The sequence below is a fragment of the Akebia trifoliata genome, chromosome 10 (genome assembly GCF_017979445.1).
Source record: "Akebia trifoliata isolate Shusen 1 chromosome 10, ASM1797944v1, whole genome shotgun sequence".
NCBI lineage: Eukaryota > Viridiplantae > Streptophyta > Magnoliopsida > Ranunculales > Lardizabalaceae > Akebia > Akebia trifoliata.
In genome coordinates this window covers 27,274,248-27,295,635 of record NC_141384.1, presented here as the reverse complement: position 1 = coordinate 27,295,635, position 21,388 = coordinate 27,274,248, and the positions used below count along the sequence as shown (strand labels likewise).

At 35.3% G+C, this 21,388-nt stretch overlaps 1 protein-coding gene and 1 pseudogene across 2 annotated transcripts; one reads left to right on the top strand and one right to left on the bottom strand.

The window, feature by feature from the left end:
- Window positions 1–7,634: 7,634 nt before the first annotated feature.
- Window positions 7,635–17,727, top strand: LOC147393530 (AT-hook motif nuclear-localized protein 1-like). 2 transcript variants are annotated; one of them, XM_086456481.1, is made up of 6 exons: window positions 7,635–7,781; window positions 10,133–10,446; window positions 11,855–11,922; window positions 15,988–16,119; window positions 16,338–16,499; window positions 17,202–17,727. In XM_086456481.1, exons 2-6 carry the CDS (start codon window positions 10,155–10,157, stop codon window positions 17,532–17,534), a joined length of 987 nt encoding a protein of 328 aa, XP_086312607.1. In that variant the 5' UTR covers window positions 7,635–7,781; window positions 10,133–10,154; the 3' UTR covers window positions 17,535–17,727. The 2 variants fall into 2 exon arrangements, with proteins under 2 accessions (XP_086312607.1, XP_086312609.1); XM_086456483.1 differs by having other exon boundaries at window positions 7,653–7,781; window positions 10,143–10,446.
- Window positions 17,728–19,377: 1,650 nt separating this feature from the next.
- On the bottom strand, window positions 19,378–20,973 carry LOC147393529 (pentatricopeptide repeat-containing protein At4g21065 pseudogene; annotated as a pseudogene).
- Window positions 20,974–21,388: the final 415 nt, after the last annotated feature.

Here is a 21,388-nt window from a genome sequence, read left to right as displayed (position 1 = left end):
AGGAAAGATACCTAGGCCTCCTGGACCCCCTTCAACTGCCTCAACTGGAGGAAGTAGACACCCAATGAATACCTTTTGGAATCACTCGTTGTAATTCTCAAGAAAAATCAATTGCTTCCTACGAATACTCTCTGAATTAGCAAGTATGCCACTCTCGATGGATCCAAAACTCAAGACAAGTGGAATATTATGAGGAATGCGAGTTTTGTCATGGCACTAAAATGAAAGTCGCTCTCCCAAGTAGAGCACATGAAAAAGCTTGCTAATGTAGCATGGGAAGACCATCATCTAAAAATTGAGAAGGTGAGCTGCAGCAAAGTTCGGATGAGCAGAGACAAAATGTGGCAACTCGTGCACTAAAGGATTGATGATTTGAAAAGAAGAAATGAGTAGCTTAGGCAAATGAGAAAAAAATGAATGAGAGTGAAGAAGAATGGAAAAATGAGACAATACTTACATCTTGATGGAAGCACTGATTTAAGTAAGCCTGAGCAAACAAACCCCTACTCTTTTGCGTCTTTTTGGGACGGATAGCCAATTTTCAATTCATAGGTAGTCAGCTCTCTCGGAGGGCACATGGGGAGGATATAAATGAGAGTAGCGATGCAAGAATAACTAAGAGAAAGGGAAGGAGTGTGATGTATAAGAAAAGAGAGTACAAAATTAAAAAAAATCGGGAAGTACCTCAATAAAAGGCTAGAAGAAACAAAAGGATATCCCATCACTAGGCTATTCCATCACACCTGGAACCACTCATTCCATTCCACCCATGATGGTCTCAAATATCATGTTTCCTCAATCATATTCATGAATACGATCTATGTCTCATAAAGCTGAAAGGAAAATGACATCAATTGAAGCCTGGTCTTCAAATAAGAAGTAAGCCCCTAGCATGATAAGGAATAGTCGTTTAAACATGATGATAAAATGAGGGTGATTGGCTCAAATCCACGAGTACAGTCGTTCTTCAAATACATATCTTTCAGCCAGGTTATGCTTAACCTTCTCTCTTTCAGCTACTCATAAGCAGGAATAGTTTGAAGATCGAGAAGTCTCAATATTTCCTCATCCTTAACCTTCATGAGAGGTATAGGTAGTTCTTATATTCCAATTCCAATAATACCTATAAAATCAGAGGGTCGAATTCTAAGCTCTACATCAGGGAGATGGAAAAATGTGAGATTGAAGAAATCACATCTCCATAAGTGCAATGATCAAAGTTCTATCGACTATGAAGTGGGAAATCTCAAAGAAAGTACCAAATCCTTTCAATCTCATTTGTGCCTTAAGTGCATCAGAAAAAGTCGTATAAATGCCACATAAAGTATACCAGCTATCCCTAAACTGTCTATCAGGTAGAGGTACTTTGATGTTGGCATGCGTGCAAACATACATATGACGATGGAGATCGGATAGTAAAGGAATATTATGTATTTGACCATCAATCTCAGGGGGAATGATCATCCTCAACCCCACAGTACCATCAATCTCGACTGCCACCACTTCAAACTTTATTACTGTTGGAGAAGGATTGTGTATTGCTTCGTATTCCTTTCAACTATCCAAGGGTATTCGAGGCCTCGCCTCATCTGAACTATTCGAAGAACTATCCTGAGGAGGAGTAACCTTCTTACTTTTACTCTTATCGGAAGATTCTCCCCTTAAAGTTTTGAAAATATTAAATCGACCCATTTGAGGAGAAAAGAAATTATGATAAATGTCAGAAGTCAACTGAGAGTCATACCCAAAAAATCACAAAAAAATTTAAAAAATATCAAAACACAAAATATACCATGCCTTAGCTAATTCAAACCCCAAGCCATTTCCCCCAAACCCATGTTCACCCTGTTAAAATATTTTGCCGAACACGTGGCGTGCTCGACATGAATTACTCTCTCAAAGTCAATAAAAATCCCTCCTAAACCATCCAAACGCCTACCTAAGTCTATCTAATACCTTACATATCTTCAAATCACATCATTTCTTCAACCAATTTCATTGAGGCATTTCATTGAACACGTAGAGTATCGAAATGAATAACCTCTCTGAAGCCATTAAATCATTTTTCAACCCATCCTAATCCATCAATCCAATTCCAATACATTCCCTATACCCATCAAATCCCGAAATTCAACTCAATTCCAATAAGATTAAGCCCAATCCATAACCCAACTTACCCATAATCCAACTCGAAAACACCCAATCTCCATACCAATCGACTCAATCAAGGTTCCAATATCATGAATTCATGAAATTAAATGACAAATTAAAGAAATTTGAAGATTACCATGTACCTCATAAGGAAATTTGAGGTTTAATGACGAAGGATCGGATCAACTCGATCACAATGAGTTGCAAATCTTCAAATTGTCGTGAATTAGACTTGGCAAGGATAATTAGACCGAGACAATTCACCACGAGTTGAGTTTTTACCATCAAGATCGGAAGCAAAAGTTCAAAAATCTGTTGGTCAAAGTCCGGACAAGCCAAGGAGAAAATAAAATTCGACTTTAAATTTTTCTTGAAAAAGTTTTGGTATGGAGATGACCCATGGCGAGGCAAAAAAATTTAGCTTGCCCGTACCTTACCCACAGTCAAAAGAAAAAAATCAGAAAATTCAAAAAAAAAAAAAAAAAAGAAACAAAAAAGTCAAAAGTAAAAAAGGTCAAGCATAAAAAATAAACTTATATTGGTTTAATGCAGGGACACACAACCCAAGGAGAAGGAAAAATAAACTGTTTCGGAGTACACAAAAGGTAGAAGAACAACATAATTAAAAGATATGAATTCCTAAAGATGAATCGAGCATTATCTTGCCTACCAAAGGAGTGACGTAGTGGTAAGAACTTGAGGTCCCCTAAGGGACATGCGTTTAAACTCAAGCCCACCCAAGGTTTGGCGTAGTGGTAAGAGCTTGAGGTCCTTCAAGGGATGTGCGGTCAAAGCCAAGCCCACCAAAGGCGTGGTGTAATGACCCACCAAAGACGCGGCGTAATGGTAAGAGCTTGAAGTTCCCAAGGGACATGTTTTTAAACCCAAGCTCACCAAAGGTGTGACGTAGTGGTAAAAGCTTGAGGTTCCCCAAAGGATGTGCATTCAAACCCAAACTACCCCTTCAAGAGCAAGATTCAAGTGAAATTCTCATCATTTTATAATTCATTTGTGAACATGCAATCATCAAAAAATACCTAAGTTAAACCTAGTCTTGGAAAGTTTCATCAATTACAAATGCACAGTCAACTTTTATTCAAGCGAACACAAATTGAAATTTTTACTTTCAAATCATTTTTTGATCAAATATTTTTAGGAGCCCTACATCGTGTCACGAAATTTGTTCTTTTCGAAATCTTCGAGAGCTATACATCGAGCCAAGAAGTTTAGAATTTTAGGCTTAATCCCTGCTAGACCCAAAGCTTGGGAGGACCGACTTTGTAGTTTAATAGATTCAATTTGAGTTCACTAAAGTGAGAAATGAACAAGTAGCAGGCTCGAGCTTAACCAAACAAAAAGAAGTTTTGAGTCTACATCTTTGTGATTCGCTGCACGCAACTCTCACAAAAAGTGGCAATTGTAGACACCCAATTTTTGCTTATAACGAGTTCGAGAGCACCAAAAATTTTTCAAGAAGGGACTTGACTTAAGAAAATTTTTAGGAGGGTTCAAAACCTCATTTTCAAGCAACCACCAGGCTTGAAGGCCATTTAAAAAAACATTGGTTTAAACTTGGCCGTACCTCACCCTTGGCCAAGCTTAAATTTAAGCCTGGTCGTACCTCAACTTTTGCCAAGCTTAATTCTTTGTCTGGATAAAAGTAGAGGATAAAATTCTAAGAACTTTGCAATTAAAAAAAAAAAAAAATACTTAATTCATATTTGTGATGCTTAATTTATGTTGATATATATTAGTTTATGGTTGTGTGACTTTATTTTTAATAATGATATTTTTTTTTTCGTGATAGAAATAAAACTTATTTTTTCAACTTAAGAGATTAATTTTACTGAATGAGTTACATGGCTCATATCAGGTTGCCTATTAAATAAATGAGTTCGGTTTTGGATTTAAGTTTTTGAATGGTTATTAAATGGGTCATGAGTTGGGTAAATTTTTAGAATATCCTTACCTCAACACGAAACAAACACCACTTGACCCATTGCCACCCCTAGTTGAAATCAATGATTCAACTTGTTGAGGACAAATCATTGAGATCAATCTTTAATTAAATTGTCGAAATCAACCTTTTGCAAAGTCAAGATCAATATTTCAAATTGTCAAGATTGATGATTTGAATTGTTGATCTCAAGAATTTGAATCTCGATCTCAACAATTTGAGTTCATCATTTTATCAGGGTTGGGGGGCATTAAGAATTTATTATTATTAAGTAGGTTGTTATGGTACAACCCAAACTTCAGGGTGCATTTAAAAAGGCATCCTTACTGCTAGGGATGCAATTCGATTTAGTTTGGGCCAAATCCAAAGTGAACGTCCTAATTTGGTTCCACTAAACAAGAACCAGAACCAGAACAAAAACAAATTTCCCATAGAATTGAATCAAACCAAACCTAACATACAGTTGTCAATATCCTATAGACCTAATTGGAAGCAACATATGTTTTAATGAAAAAAATAAAATAAATGATAAACATAGAATATTTCATAAAATAAATCATTAATCTATGTCCTAACTCCCAAGAAATATGCATGATAAAAAATCAATCTTTTTCCACCTTCCTTCATGCTCTAAACTCTAATCCATAATAAATTATTGAGTTGTGATAATCTAACGTCCCCCTCTAACATATGCCCTTCTACGCCCCCATCACAGAGCCGTAGATTATTTTCCACATGATTCACAAGAAAAATATTTATGATTTTGCATATCTTGAGGCAAATGATCTACAATTCTGTGATGGGGGTGTATGTCTGAAAGCACCTGCGATCCACGGGGTGCGTGGATCCGCTTTTGACCTTTGAGGTTTGGGAGTCGCCACCTAGTTATTACGGTTTAGGAATCGAACATTGACTTGAAACGGATAAAACAACTAATTTACAAAAGATACTAAGTCCGGGGATCACGTTACGGGGTTGGAAGGTGTTAGGCACCAACCCCGCCCGGCAAATGCCAGTCTCTACTTATTCCCAAGTAAACTACATTGCTAAAAGACCTAATAAAAAAAAGAGATTTATACTTTTTCGAAGAAAACAATCTTGTTCTCTCAGATCTGATAGAGCAGCTTCTTGTATAATACTCATCACTTCATTTTATTTTCGGATCTGATTTCTGATCTCCGAGGCAAGGTATCTCTTTCTTAGATTTGGATTCTTCGAATTTTTTTTATGGATTCCTGGGTATTTTTTGAAAGGCTTCTAGATGTTTTTTAAGCTAAAATCGAAGTATGAGTGTTAGGTAAGGAGTTGGGGCTTCAAGATTAGGGTTTATAGGAGGTTCGGGAAGCTTTTTGAGCTACTTCTCTTAGGGTTTATTATTTGATATGAAAATAGGGTGTGAAGACTCCTATTTATAGATTTTTTTTAAGGGTTTGTTTAGATAGAATTAGTGTTTAATTAAAATTCTTTTAGTTAGAATTATATTTTAGTTAGAATTGTTTTAGGTAGAGTTATTTTTTAATTAGAATTTTTTTAGGTAGAGTTATATTTTAGTTATAATTCTATTAAATAGAGTTATTATTTAATTAGAACTTTATTAGGATTTTGACTTTTGGTCTTATTTGATTGACTTTAAGATTTTGACTTTAGTCTTAATTGATTGACTTTAATATCTTGACTTTAGCCTTACTTAATTGACTTTAATTTTGATTTTAGTCTTACTTGATTGATTTTAATACCTTGAATTTAGTCTTACTTGATTGACTTTAATTTTTTGAAGAACCCCCCTCTAATATATTTTTAATTCTTTGGACCCTCAAATGGAGGAGTCCTTGAAGAAATATCTTGGCAACTCTCAACAATTTTGCCTAAGAGTCTGATTGATCGATTTTTTTAATTTAAAATTTTAAATTAATTTTATTAATGTTTCACTTTAATTATTTAATATTTTATTTATTAATTTTAAAATTTTTAATTACAAAAATTATGAAATTACTATTTTGCCCTCAGAGAGGACTTTTCGGGTTTTAAGTTGGTTTTTTCTATTCTAGGATGTTTAGAGTCAATTTTTTGTAAGGAATTCAATGGAAATATTGGTTTGTATCATTTATGAAATTTTTTGTGTGAAATGGTCGTGAACTTTATGAGGGGTATTTTCATAATTTTGTCAAATTCTGTGAAAATTGACGAAATGATTTATTTGATTTCGATTTATTGTTTTATGTGTTCGAATGGATTTTCCTAAGTGTAATGTAGACTATAGGGTTGTTTTGATGTTAGGGGTATTTTGGTAATTTGATCATTTTTTAGTGATTTTTATTATAAAACTTCTTTTTGGTCTACAAGATGATGATTTCTATGTTTCTGAGGTTATATTTTCCTAACGTAGCGTGATTTCTACAGTTTTGTCAGTTTGATTTACCTCATCCGGATTTCTGAAACATATCTGGTAACAAAATAAAGCGTTGGAATAATCATCCATCATTGGGAACCGTTACGATCGGGTTGACGAGTTGATTAATCAAGCGAGTGCACAAATGGGGTGTCTACAATGTCAGAGGGGGGCATAAAAAATCATTATTCTAAATTATTTATTTGACAAGGATTCCATTATTGGTTTGGTTCTAAGTCTTGACCGAGAACCAAACTGAATTAATTGTTACTACATTTTCTTAACTTAGAACCATACTGTAACTTGATCCAATCCAAACCAAACAGTTCAAGTGGTTTAGTTTAGGGGTGCAACTTGGTTCGGTTTGAGGCCAAATTGGAATCGAACTGACATAGGTCGATTCCACTAAAGAAGAACTAGAACTGAACCAAATTTCAATGGAACCAAACCAACCCAAACCGAACTAAAGTCGGTTTGGTTTGGTTCTATGGGTTGCCTATATTCTATAAATTGTAAGAAATATTTTTAATGAAAAAATAAACATAACATTTCATACAATAAATCACCAATCCTTCCATAAAAGGTCATTAATTTATCCATAAAAGATCATTAATCTATGTTCTAACTCCTAAAATAATTCATAATAATTATTAAATACATATAAATATATATTTTTTGCTAAAGGGTTTGGTTCTCGGTTTGGTTCAATTCCATACAAGCTTGATCCGAGAACTGAACCTAATTGATCGGTTCTCCATTTTCGTAACCCGGAACTGAATAACAACTTGTTCCAAACCGAACCAAACCACCCCAAGGCTATCAGTTTGTTTCAATTCTTAGTTTGAACCAGACTAAACTTCACCCCTAGTTTAGTTTAGTTCTTGGTTTGGGCCGGACCAAGTTTCACCTCTACAGCTTTACCTACCACGGGGTATATTAAGTAATTTTCCTCATCATTAACAATGTAACGCTCATCTAACAAGAATTAAAATGTCCAAATTACCCTTAAGATAAGATTTAAATCTTACAGATTATTAGAGTACAATAAATGTCTGACAATTGACAGCGCAAAACATACTGGCATCTCTATCCTTTCTAACAGTTGCCTGCCATCCCTTTAAATGAAGCAAATGAGGGACTAAATTGCTTCATTGCTCGTTCTTCTTCTCTCTTCTTCCTCCTCTTTTCATAGTTCATCATATTTTCTTCTTACTCAGACACAATCTTTCTTCTTCATCGTTCTCTTTGTTCATCGCTTCTCTTGGTTGTACGGGAGACAAGAAGGTAAGTTTTGAATATATATATATATTTTCCTCCATTGTGTTGATTTTTTTAGTACCCTTAAATATCACTACGATCTGATTAACTTGGTTTGAGCAAGAGTCTTACTATTTACATAAGCACTAATAATGGTTTTCATTAGTTAGATTAGATCGTTGAGGAGGTCATTAATCGTTTCAAAATAAAGCGGCTCCTTAGATGGTTAGAAAAATCTTCTCAAATTATTAAGTAGTATTCAAAGGTCAAATTTCCACTTTTAAACCCCCAAAGCATATTTCAAATTATAATCAATGTTTGGTGAGCTCTTGAGCACTAACTTCCTACAAAAGCGAGAAGTCAAAAATAAAGAATCTAAACTCATCTTGGTGTTCAGTTTTTTATATTATCCAAAATTTTTCAATTTTTTATTTTTCCCCAAATGTCTCTACTTTATATATTTTATCCTACAATAATTTTTTTTATGACAATTTAGTCTCCCAATTTTTCATATTTCCTAAAATACCCTCAATTTTACCTACCATTATCTATCCAATGGTTTTAGGTAGGGTTGGCAACGGATGGGTTCAGTATCGAATCAGTGTCACTCTGATCTGATCTGATCTAATTTTTTTAAAGATGTACTCGATCTGATCCAAACATATTAATGAATATGTGAACTGAATCCGATCTGTCTCATTTCATTCACAATCTGAAACTAATCCGGTCCGATCCGAAAACATGCCTTATTTTCAAATTATCAATGTTCAAAATTTTTAAAAATATAAAATATAAAAAATATATTTTCCTACTACAAATATAGAGGGAAATAAAAAAGATAAGCGTTTTATCTATATGTATTTATATGACATTAAGAATAATAAAAAATTATTGAAATATGTTCTGATCGGATTGAGGTAGATCCAAAAATCTGATTTTTCATATTTTTTGGATCGGACCGATTCCAACTTTGAGTATATTTCGAATCATTGCAACCCTAGTTTTAGGGTTTTCCTAATGTAACTCCCTTTTCTTAAAAAAATCAATACCTTCCTTATGATTTATGATTATTCAAGCACAATCTAATGTATTAAATAAAATATTTTTTTATCGTCCATTTTGCACTATGATTTCTCAAGATTAACTCATAGACATCTCGAGGATGAGTTATGATAAATCAATACGACAGAACATACATGATCTGTATGCGACAGACATGGTAAGGGCACAAAACCATAGATCTTTTATGGGGATACGCAAAGGAATAAGATCAACTGTTCTTTGCTCTTGCCACGTCATTGCGTACAGATGGCGTATGATTTGCCGGGTCCAGTTATCATTTGTCCTCGAGGATTCTGCAACGGTATCTATTACGCTGACGTTAGCTACCTGTACTGTGGGCCTATAGATTCACTTTCATTTGATTTGCACGTGCACCAGAAAAGATTCTACGAGGAAAACCTAAAGAATCTATGCCACGTGTAATGTAACGATTCATCTATGACACTCAAGTTTGACATTTAGAGCACGTGTGACGTACTTTCAGTGGCATTTCTCGTAATTTCTTCAAAAGTGCAGTGCATTTTATTTTACATTTTTTAACATTTTAATTTCACAAAAGGACAGACTGCTTGCAAGTCCATTAGGTAGGAAAATGGCAAGGCTCTACTTGTTGTAGCTTTTAAAGTAAAAAAAAATTGAAAAAAATATTATTTCCTTTTTAAATTTATTTATTTTTTATTATTAGACATTATATATTATTTATTAAAATAATTATAACTTTTATTTAGTTTTGGTGACGGATTCCAAACAATTTTCTTAACCAAAACCTATAATTTTGGGGTTTTCGATTAAAATATAGTTTTTTTTATAAAAAAATAATTTAATTATATTTTTTTCTCTATTAATTTATATTTTCATTTTTTTGGCACCATTTTGGAGTTCGGACAGCATTCGAAAACCGGTTAGCGGCTTTTCGGACACCCGAAACCGGTTTTGTAGCAGTTGAGACAGTTGAGAAAAAAATCCAATTTTTTTTCAAATGAGATCGACCGGCGCCATTAAAGCTCCTTGTTTGATCTGTAATGGAGAAAGATTTAACAGAAAACAGAGTGAATTACTGAGTGTTCGAGGTTTTTTAATCTTTGAAGAAGGATCTTCAGTTTCCAAGTTCTTCACTTTAAAGTTAAACTAACTCGATTGATTGGTTTTCAAGTTCTGATTTGAGCTTTTTTTTTTTTTGGAGGGGGGGGGGGGGGATTTTATTTATGAATTGAGTGCTGGTTTTGAGGTTTGAAGATAGTTCTTCGCGTTCTCTTTTGATGTCTTGAGTTGGAACTTGGAACATGTTTGAATTACTGTTTAATTGGTGGTTTTAGGGTTTTTTAGGGGAATTTATACATGGAAGGAACCGAAACTTCAAATTCCTCAGAGGGTACTAGAATGGAAGGGGAAGAATCCCCTAATAACCATCTTGTATCAGCAGCAAGTGTGGAGGGGATTATGCCAGGAATGGTGGGAACGAAGAGTAGAGGGAGACCACGAAAATATGGTCCAGATGGAATATCACCGATGCCAATTTCATCATCGATGCCTCCACCAATGGGGGAGCAATCTGCTGAAAAGCGGCGCAGAGGGCGCCCTCCGGGATCGTTGAACAAGCCAAAAAAGAGGATGCCAATGGATAATTTAGGTAATGAGAGCAATTCTCTTTAGTATATATATATTTTTTTAAAATTTTAAAATTTGAATTTGAATTTCACTCACAATGATTTAGTTTGTACTGTTTTAGTGGTTTTGATGGGTATCATTATCTGTTATTATTGATTCTGTTAGATATATCAATAATTGAGTTTGATTTGTATGAAAATGTGAAATTTCTGAGGGTTTTGAATTTCATTTTGGGGTTTAAGGAATCCTAGTTGTACTTCATGTGAGACCTAGAGACGTTATATGCCCCTTTCAGATGTGGAAGTAAATGGTGGTTTTGAGAAAGAGTTGAGTCTTTTGTGGGTTTGGTTTGAAGGGTAAAGAATCTTCCTCATTTGGCTAAAACTGGGTACTTTCACCTTTTTCTGATACTGGTTCTCAATGAATTGGATATATACTGCAATAAATTGGTAAAACTTAAAAGGAAATTATATGTTTCTTGGAATTTAACTAAAATAATTGAAGGTTTCTTGGTCTTATTAAGTGGTTTTTTGACCATGGGGCCCATATAAGTGGGGTGATTAGATAACCACATATTTAGCAAGTCCTTGTGAATAGCCATTTTGTTTTTTACCTTCTGTGTTCCAAATGACCAAATTATGGTTTTACCTTCTCATTCTCCTTGCTTTTCATCAAATCCTTGTGAATAGCCATTTTGTATTTTTATGTTTTCCTAGCTGAAGCTCACAATATCAGACTCAACTTCATCTGTTGAAATAATTCTACATTTTTTTTTCAAGGAATTTATCATCCTCTGGGCTTCGATGAGTAGTAGCAAGAGAAAATGAGAAAATGAGAAATTGAGCCTTTTGAAATCATTGAAGAATCTAAGATAAAGAAGATTCGGAGTTCTCATTATCATACAACTAGTTTTCTTTTTCTTGTAATCGTAGTTGGCATCCTTTGATAATATTTTTTTTCTCTATATCTATCTAATGGATGTACCATTGGGTATTGTAACTGCCTACTTTTCTATATTTATTCCTTTTTCGGTTATGGGACTATGTCATGTACGTTTTGTCGGCCAAGTTGGAATCTCTACAACCATCTATTGTTCAGTATCTCGAGGTCACCCATGTATGATATGGTACGTGATATACTAGTAATTAACTTTGTTAAACTTCAATAATTTGTCTGCTGGTTGGATGGAGTTTTCTTCTTTGGAGTTGTGCATGCGTTGTTTGACAACTGACAAAATTTTTATTTTTTAAATTCCCATAATTTTGACATTACCCTATGATATATTTTGTTCGTTTTCTTTGTCTCAATTGAATTTTTTTTCCTGTTTTTGAGACTGATTCATTTACTCTTGAAGTGTAACTTCTCAAATTTGTACAAAGTGATGAGGTTTAATGTTGTATTTCCTGATTTTGTTCAAATGGCTGATGTAGGTGAATTGGGTTCAATCTCTAATGGCTCAGATTTCATCCCTCATGTCATTAACGTTGCGGCAGGAGAGGTATACTTAGAGAAAAAACTAGTGTGATTACAAAAAATCTTATATTGTGGTTATGCATGATCCATAATCTATTGGGTGTTTTTCATATTCTAATCTCCAGTCTTAGTGTGTGACATGTGATGGCCCTTTTCTCAATATTTCAGAATCTGAAAACATTTCAGTATCTGAGGGCGTTACCATGACTACCGTGAGGCAAAGATAAATAAATTATTGTCTATTTTTCATTCAAACAAATATGTTTTGCTCTAATCGTTGAAATTGAGTTTGCATGAAGAAACTTCTAAACAGGGAATGTAAAAATATTTGTTGCATGCTCTTCATATTTATCAATACTATCATATTTCGTAAAATTTGGACAAATTAGGTGTGATTATAGATTAATGTTAGTGAAATGTCAACTCCTGCATGACATTTTTTTCCTCTCTTTTTTGATAGAATACATGACATGCATTACCAATTTGCTACATTTTGATAAGATGTCCATCTCCAAAGAGATCGATGTGTAGTGGAGTTATCGAAATTTTGAAATGTGACATATACTTGTGACATAGGAAAGAACTTAAAATTGCTAATGCCCACAATGGTTTAAGCATTTTGGATTTTTTCTACTAATCTCCTCATCTGCTCTGTTGTTGCAATCTTATAATGTTCTACATCTTGCACCACAGATGAGAGATAAAAGTATTCATTAACTTTCCTCTTCTCACAAGGGTCTTGTCCTTAGTTTTTTTTTTTTTTTCTTAAATTGCTTTCAATGTTGTGTTTTTTAAAATCATAGTATTTACTTTCAAAATGCAATGGTGTTACCATGCCTTTTCCTTCTCCAATTATGCAATAATTATTTACTTTTACTTTTTGAAGTCATCTTGGCAATCAATGTGGTGTTGCAAACAATTTTCGATGCTGGAGTGTTATTGAATTTTTTTTTTTTTTCTCAATTTTCAGTTTTTTGTAAGTAATGTGACACCAATAACGCTCAGAATGTGAAAGTACTTAATCTATTAAGTATACTTTCACTTAGATTGAAAGAGTGGTATATTCAAGAATTTATGAACATTAACAAACACGAGCTAAATTCAAATGAAGTGCTTAGGATATTCTAGGTAGACTATGGTGTCATCAACAAACTCCTCCATAACATAGTTTTCAAAAATATATCCATCTTTAACTTCTTCAATGTTACGATTTACTAAGCTGATGGAAGAATTCATCTGAGCTTGAGATTTCACACCTACAAAGGTTTTCTTGTCAGGTCCTTTAGCTTCTACAAATAGCTAAAGCTTAAGAGAGTTCTTAGAAGGGTGTAGATCAAGCTACTGTAATAGTTCTAAGGAGTCCAATCGTGGATTTGTAGATGAAGTTTTAAGGATGGGTCAGATTGCTATGGTGAAGATAGTGGTGGGGGATAGGAGAAATAGAATCTTCAGGAATTAGGATAATGGAAAGGGAACGAAGGTGTAGAAAGATGTGGACCTAATACCCAACATTATAATAAATAAATAAAAAGTTTCAAGGAAATTCAATGGCTGGAAAAAGTAATCGGTGAAGTATGTCGACAAGGTTCTCGGAGAGCTTTATGTAGGAATGTTTATTTAGCTAGGATATCAAAATTTGCTAATATGATAGTGAATGAGAAATGCAGATTTCTTAGGGTTTCAATTTTCATTCAAATGGGAAGAAATTGAATTCTATTATTTCCAAAAGGTAAGAAGGGGGTGGGATGGGAAAGTGTGAGGAAGGCCATTAACGGTTGTATCGCCAGATATCCTAACTCTGGGATGGATGTTATTAAAGCAAGTTCTTTGAGTGAGATTGTGTGTTAGAGTAGAAAATGAGGGAGAAATGAAGCTGCCATTGGAAGTAGGATAGGTGTGTGGAATAGTGATTTTCTTTGTTAGGTTAAGGAAGACTATCGATTAGTTTGGAAAAGAACGAGATTCGGGTGGCAACAAACATGGATAAAGAGCATATGACAAGTTCTGGTTTGTAAAGTTAGTGCTTTATTGGCCTCATACCTTGAAATTGTTTTAATCTATGCCAGCTCATTTGAGTGCCCATTCCATTATTAGTGGTCTTCTATGCCATTATTAGTGTTTTAATCTATGCCAACTCATTTGAGTGCCCATTCCATTATTAGTGGTCTTCTTTCCTTTGGTTGCTACACTGACAAAATCCTTAATCTAGTTCAACAAATCACTCAAAGAAGAATTATTGTTGATTTCTACAATATGTGCAAAAAAGTGGCAAATGTATAAATCCCCTCTTAATTTTTTTCCCGCTCTATTTCATGTGTTGGACCATTTCGTTTTTGGTGTCAACCCACTTTAGTTGCTGTTATGCTTTTAATCCTAGAGGGGATCATTGGATATTGTTCCCATTTGCAGTTTCTTAGAGCACTTGGAAAGAGAGGAATAAAAGAACTTTTGAGAGGAAGGAAGAGAACTTACATGACACTATATTGGTTGTTAAATCATATGGTCTAAGATCCACTAAGAATTTAGGAGGACATTTTCAAGGAATTTGTTTTTAAGTGGGACTAAATGATATATGGAGATCGTTAGAAAAGAGGTCTAAGTGCAATTTGGTTGATGCCCTACTATGGGCTTGACTAGTCTTGGTGAGGTGGAATTATACTTTTGTCATAATGTACTTCCGTTTATACAGCCTCCATTCTGAGGCTCAGCTATAAGTTTTCTTTCCTTAGTCAATGAAATCTTTATACTCCTTAAAAACAACATATGATGCCATCAATGGGCATTATTAGAAGGATCTTTCTCTTTTGTTTTTTCTTTTGACTCTTATAGATTGTAAGTTCTAGTGTACCACTCATAGGTGAATGATTATAGATGTACACCATATTATTTTGGTTCCACTTAGAAGATCTGTCATAAGATAACTATGTTTTTGAAGGGCTGAGTCCTTGAAAGGTATGTATAGCGGATCAATCAGCCTTGAAGTTCATAATTAGAATTTAACGACAAATTAGGTTCTAATGAAGATTTCGGAAGTGATGAGTGATCACATTGAACATGAAGAGATCAGGTCATGGGTGAGATATAAAAAAAAAAAAATCAACTCAGGACATTTATTTTTCAAATATGGGAAATTGGTTGGAAGTTTGAACGTTGAAACAACATGAGACCCACCCCTACAATCAACTTGAAACAAGGACCTCGGTCCTGGAACTTGCACTTGCAACTTTAGAGGCTGTGTTGTGGGAAGTGTGGCAGAACCTCTTACAACCATCTTCTTGTTGTCTCGTTTTTGCTAATTGATAACTCTCGTAAATGGTTCTGAAATTTTAGATGTGTTCCACAAGTGGAAACTGTACTGTACTTGTCTAGATTGTTATCGTGTTTGAGAGTGATGATAAGGATGTTCAGGTAAGCTATAGTTGTTCATCATACTCATTATTTTAGGTTTAGCACTCCTTGATGGATAACAATGCCAAAATTAGTCTGATCGGTTCTAGCATGATGAAATTGCCGACGAATCCCATGGCTGTGGGCACATGATAGGAGAATGATTGAAATCTTCGCCTAGAAAAAAAAAAAAAACCAAATGGACTGTTTTGGTATGTAGATCCATCAAGCACTGATCAAAACATCAATAGGCCCCAAAAGAGTGCGATGTGGATTGTTTTGTGCAAGTGAGACCCATACAACCTCAAGAAAAAACCCACCCACATTTTTTAGTTCGGGTGTGCTTCCTAATCTTGATTTCCTTAATAGATTTTATTTATTTACTTTCTTGGATATAAAAACGTCTCAAGAGACAGTTGTTCATTTAGCTCAATTTTGTGGAAATATGGTTATTTGATCGAGCATCAATTAGGTTTGGTAATAAACAACTAATTAATTTACACCTCGATTAACCAAAAATGAATTACAATGGTAGGTACCCCACCACCCACCCATAATGCATTATAAGAAACACATCCGCCATCTTGTAGATACAAAGAAGGCCATTCGTATGGATGGAAAACACATCCGCCATCCTTCCAATATTTTGTGAATTTTCTGATTTGAATTTTACATTATTGTCAATTCTCCTTTGATTTGTCAGGATGTTATGATGAAGATAATGTCTTTGTCGCAACAAGGGAGCCGAGCTATTTGTATTCTTTCTGCTAATGGTGCAATCGCAAATGCTACAATTAGTCAATCTGATTCTTTTGGTGGTACTCTAACTTACGAGGTGAGACTTTTTCTTTTCCTCTTTTTTTTCTCTCTTTTCCTTGAAATGCGTGAACTTTTCACTTGATGTTATTCATAGTTGTGTTTGTACCTTAAGATTCTTAGAAATCTAGAAGGAAGCTTTCTTTTACTCTATTTTAATTTGAAGCTTGTTCTGTTCCATTTTCGGTTGTTATTACCAAGAGCGACCTCATCCATTATGTGCGATTGTTCTCGTAGGGCCGGTTTGAAATACTGTCTTTATCTGGATCATTCATGCCAACTGAGATTGGTCGATCAAGGAGCCAATCCGGTGGGATGAGTATCTCTTTGGCAAGTCCAGATGGTCATCTTGTAGGGGGAAGTGTTGCTGGTCTCTTAATAGCTGCCTCTCCTGTGCAGGTAAGATTTTTCCCTTTTTTTCTTGCAAAATCAATCATCATTTTAAATCTCATCAGAGACCGAGATGACTCGCCCAAGTCATCTCGGTATTGTCCATGAACGAGGCGGATAGACATGGTCTCTCTCATGTGCAAAATCTCATGAGACAAACAAGATGACTTGGACGAGATTTTCAAAATCTCGGCCGAGTCAGTAAAACTCATCTGAGTCAACTGGGATTTTGTATATTTTAATTAAAATTATTAAATTTTTTAAAGATTTAAATATTTATTGTATAGATAAAATATTACTTTATTATTCAGCATCTCATAATCTATCTTACTTTCTAAAAAAAAAATTTATAATTATTTTCGTATAGATATTTATGAATAAATAATTGTAAACAAGTTAAATGACTTATCTGGTTCAAGACAACTCGGTCTCATCCATGAACGAGACACAACGACAAACAGAGTTTTGAAACCGTGATGTCAATGCTCTATAATCTCTCATTCTAGTATTGAACACAACAATTTTGAATTATAGGGGAGTTGCTATTTGATTGTTGATTTAATCTTCAATAGACATGTAAAATCTTCATTGGCAGCAAAATTACTCACCAGATGATCCCATATATTATTCGTATGTAAACATTTGGTACCTAGTCTAGTCATCCATGACTCTTGTGATAGTTTTTACCTAATGTTTCCAATTGTGTATCAGATTGTGGTGGGAAGTTTCCTGCCATGGAATGAGCCGAAACAAAAGCCCAAGAAGCGAAGGACTAAGTCCAAATTGGATGCTGCACCAACTGCTCTGACTGCTGCACCGACTGCTCCGACTGTTGCACCAACTGCTGCACCAACTGCTGCAGTTCCCTTATCTAGTGTGGAAATGGAGGGCCAGAGCAGGCAGGGACAACACAGTTTCACAACCCCAAACTCCAATCTTGGAGCGTCTTCTTCCTTCCATGGAGGTGACTGGACTTCTTTAGACTCTATGAAGGAATCGAGGAACTTAGACACTGATATTAATGTATCTTTGGCTGAAGGCTAATTTAGAGGACTCCACCACCTCACATCTTTTGCCTTGAGGAGGTTCCCTACTGATCAGGTTCGCAATTATTTCAACTCCAAACCCAGAATTAGTCCTTTAATTATTTGAGATAGGACCTTTGATTTGTCGGCTTTGATAGGCCTTGACTTGCTATTGTTGTTATCAAACATTAATGCTGTTGTTGTTCTTCTAACTTGAGTTTCGTTTCAGATTTGGGGTTTTAATTTAACATTTTTAATTTCTCTGTTGTTTTACATTGGTTCTTTTATGGGTGAATGAAATTAAGCTTTATTTCTTATTATTATTGTTGCATGAACATCTAAGGATGTTTGTCAATGTACGGCTGAGATGGGAGAAAAACCTTCTTTCCTTGAGATCAGTACAGCTTTCTTAGTGAAGCATTTTTTTTTCTAGGGAATCCCTAGGAGTATCCTCCTTTCTTGGGCAGTTTGAAACTAGAAATTTTCCAATGGAGTGGTTCTCATTGTGGCCGTAACACGCTTCAATCCTATTCCACCCCTTGCCCTTCACTACCCAGTCTTGATGGTAGTTTGTCAGATTTGTAGTTTATTTTCTTGACGTCTTTTAAAATCTTTTATAGTGAATGTCATCCAAAAAATAATAATTGTTTACTGCATTTTTTTTTTTTTTTTGAGATTTGAAGTGAGGCTTTTTTGGAACAAGTAGAAATGCTCAACACTGAGTTGTCGGCCAATTTTATATTGCTAACGTCCAAGCCCTCATCGGGTTGTTAATATCCTCTATAATTATGTTTCTTCTATTAATGTCTCGTAAAAAAAATTGTTTCTATTGCCTTCTAGTTCTGAAGTTGATTTGAAATTTCGTAACTATTACAAGGATGATTGGCATAGACCATCTTGTCCGGTTGCCTCTGAGATTGGGATAACTACTCCGAGTCATTTTGGTCTCTGATGAATTTCAAAACCATGCCTTAAATATATCATATCATGGGTATACATGTATGTATTTTTTAGCCCATAATTTTTTTTTTATTAAACTCAAATTTCTTGCTAGTTCATATTTTGACTGTCCTTCTTCTTTTTACCACATTCCTCCCTCTACTTTTAAACCAAAGTAATGAAACTTGCATTTTTTATCCTGGGTGAAGTTTTCTTGTGCCACATTGCTAAATTACAATCTGGGTCAATATGATTGCCCATGGAAAATGGATGGGAAACCATTTTCCATGGAAAATTTGATTTTCAGGTTTATGATTATGAATTTTCCCTTGAAAATCATTTTGCCGCCCAAACATATTCCCCATCCTAGTTGGATGTTTTAACATGTCTTCTCAGCTCAGCTTCCACCCCTCACGTAGAGTACCTTCACACCCAAAACTATGATCTCTTTTTCTGACATTTTCTTAGGAGCAATCAAACACATTTTTCTATGAATATATCCCAATGAATTTACTTTTCCCTTGTAAATGAATTCTTTACAATCATACGAACCCTCAGTTTCCGCTCAAATTACAACTGAAAGCTGGAAGTTCTTTGGGAAGGATTTCTTTTATATTTCGTGGACCTTTCACTAGCACATTTTCATTCTTTCCCTAAGTTTAAATCCCGTCATCCCAGCATTTACTTTCCATAAAATTTCCTTTAATGAATTTCCATCTTTGATAATTATATTATTCTCATGTCAAAGATGCTTCAATCCGAGATCCTTTCTTGGTTCAGTATGAGATTCTTTTCTTGACAAGTCAATCTTATATCACACCAGATTTACCAACACTGGAAAACCTCAGCCACCCCAAGTTTTAGGGATAAAGCTTTGATGATGATGATGATGATGAGCAAAAAGTTTCCTTGATGATTTATAGTCACCAATAGTCTTTGCAAGAGCAACAACCTCCCATAAATCGGTGGAAACGAGTACAATCCCTCACAATAATCTCTCTTTCATACACCTCGGACACCACCTTCAACGTTTCATGGCAATCCTCACATATACGTAGGTTCTTGATGATCCTAATAGGCATAGGTGCACTTGTACTTATCAGCCCAAACGCAACTGCTAACTTCTCACTATGAGGATTTGGAAAGTCTTTATCTCCTCCAACCTCCCTTCCGATCTTCCCCGTCACCTCATCCAACATTTCCATAATCTTCTCCCACATGGGGTGTGAACCATCCCCAACACCAAACTCATGAACATCACATCCAATCTCAATCCAACTCCCCCCCTTGGGTTTCTTTCCGACTTTTTCCCTTACTTCTGCCATCTTATCCTTTAATCCAGCTTGAGCATACATGTTTGACATGATCACATAATGACTGGTGCCCCCTTGTAGAGTATTGTCTTGAACCTCATCAATCCTTCGACTCACATGCTCTGCCATATCCACATTGTTTTGAGCCCTACATGCACTAAGAAGAGATCCCCAAACAACAACATTGGGTGGCACCGACATCTTTGTGACTACTTCAAAAGCTTCGTCAAGTAGTCCAGCCCGTCCGAGCAAGTCCACCATACAACCGTAATGCCTAACGTTAGGCTTTATACCATACTTGTTTTGCATCAAATCGAAATAAAATAGCCCTTCTTCAACTAACCCACTATGACTACAGCCGCATAGGAGCGCAACAAAGGTGACCTCATTAGGAAATACTCCACCATCCATTTCCATTTTGGAAAACAACCACAACACCTCCTCTCCTCGCCCATGCACCGAAAGCCCATGTAACATTGCGTTCCAAGAACGGATACATTTCCTCTTCATTGAATTAAACACCACAAGTGCATCGTCAACATCTCCACACTTGCAATACATGTCAATCAACGCTGTCCCAGTGAACACTGTCAATTCCAAGCCCATCCGTCTTATGTAAGCATGGACCCATTTACCCAAATTCAATGCACCAAGACGGGCACAAGCCGTTAGAAGGCTAACAATGGTGAAATGATCAGGCTTAACCCCTGCTTTTTGCATTTTTCGGAACATAAACAATGCCATCGTGGGTTCTTCCGACCTAAGACATGAATCCATCATAGTAGTCCAAGTGACCACATTTCTTTGAGGCATTTTATCGAACACATCCAATGCAGTTTCCAATCGCCCACACGAAGCATACATTGCGACGAGAGAAGTCTGTACAAAGACGTCTGTAGAGAGACCATATTTTACGGATTGGGCGTGAATTTGTTGTCCAGGACCGAGAGCAGACGCCTTGGAACAAGCTTTGAGGATTGGAGCAAAAGAGAGGTTAGAAAGGCTTGATTCAGTGTGAATTGATACCATTTCTTTGTATCTTTTAATGGCTCGAATTGGGTCTTTGTCATCGTCAAGGTAATCGAATCGAAGGGTTTGAAAGCTTTGACGATGATGACGGTCTTCGAAGCTATCCAAAGAAGAAGAATGGGAAGAAGAAGTAGTAGTAGTGGTGAGTGGTTTGAGTGCAGAGACGGTTAGAAACATTATGGCTTTCGTAAGCTAACGGTAAAACGGAATTGAACCTCTGTGTTTTCAATATAATGAGATAACCCCCATGGCTGTGGTCTTTTATGTTAGACTAATCAAAATGACTAAAATGCTCTTGTTTCCCATCAATTACCAAAAGTTCTTTGAATTTTTTTTCTCCGAAACTACTTTGTCTTCCACCTTGATTTTTGGATTGCCACATGATTTGATTAATTACTCAAATTTTCACAAACCTTACTAAATGACTTTGCCACATAAATCAAGAGTTAAAGATGACAGATTTTTTTTTTTTTTACGGGGGGTGGGGGGGAACAAAAGTTTTGGGAGAAAAATCCAAGGGATGCCGAATAAGTTCAAGGGAATAACATGAAAGATTGTAGAGTTTGAAGTCGAAAGTGTTGCATGTTTCCGA

Coding starts and splice junctions, on each gene's coding strand:
- LOC147393530 (XM_086456481.1), top strand. CDS start 10,155: ATGGAAGGAACCGAAACTTCAAATTCCTCAGAGGGTACTAGAATGGAA. Junction 10,447..11,854: donor GATGCCAATGGATAATTTAG/GTAATGAGAGCA, acceptor TGGCTGATGTAG/GTGAATTGGGTTCAATCTCT. Junction 16,120..16,337: donor GTGGTACTCTAACTTACGAG/GTGAGACTTTTT, acceptor TTGTTCTCGTAG/GGCCGGTTTGAAATACTGTC.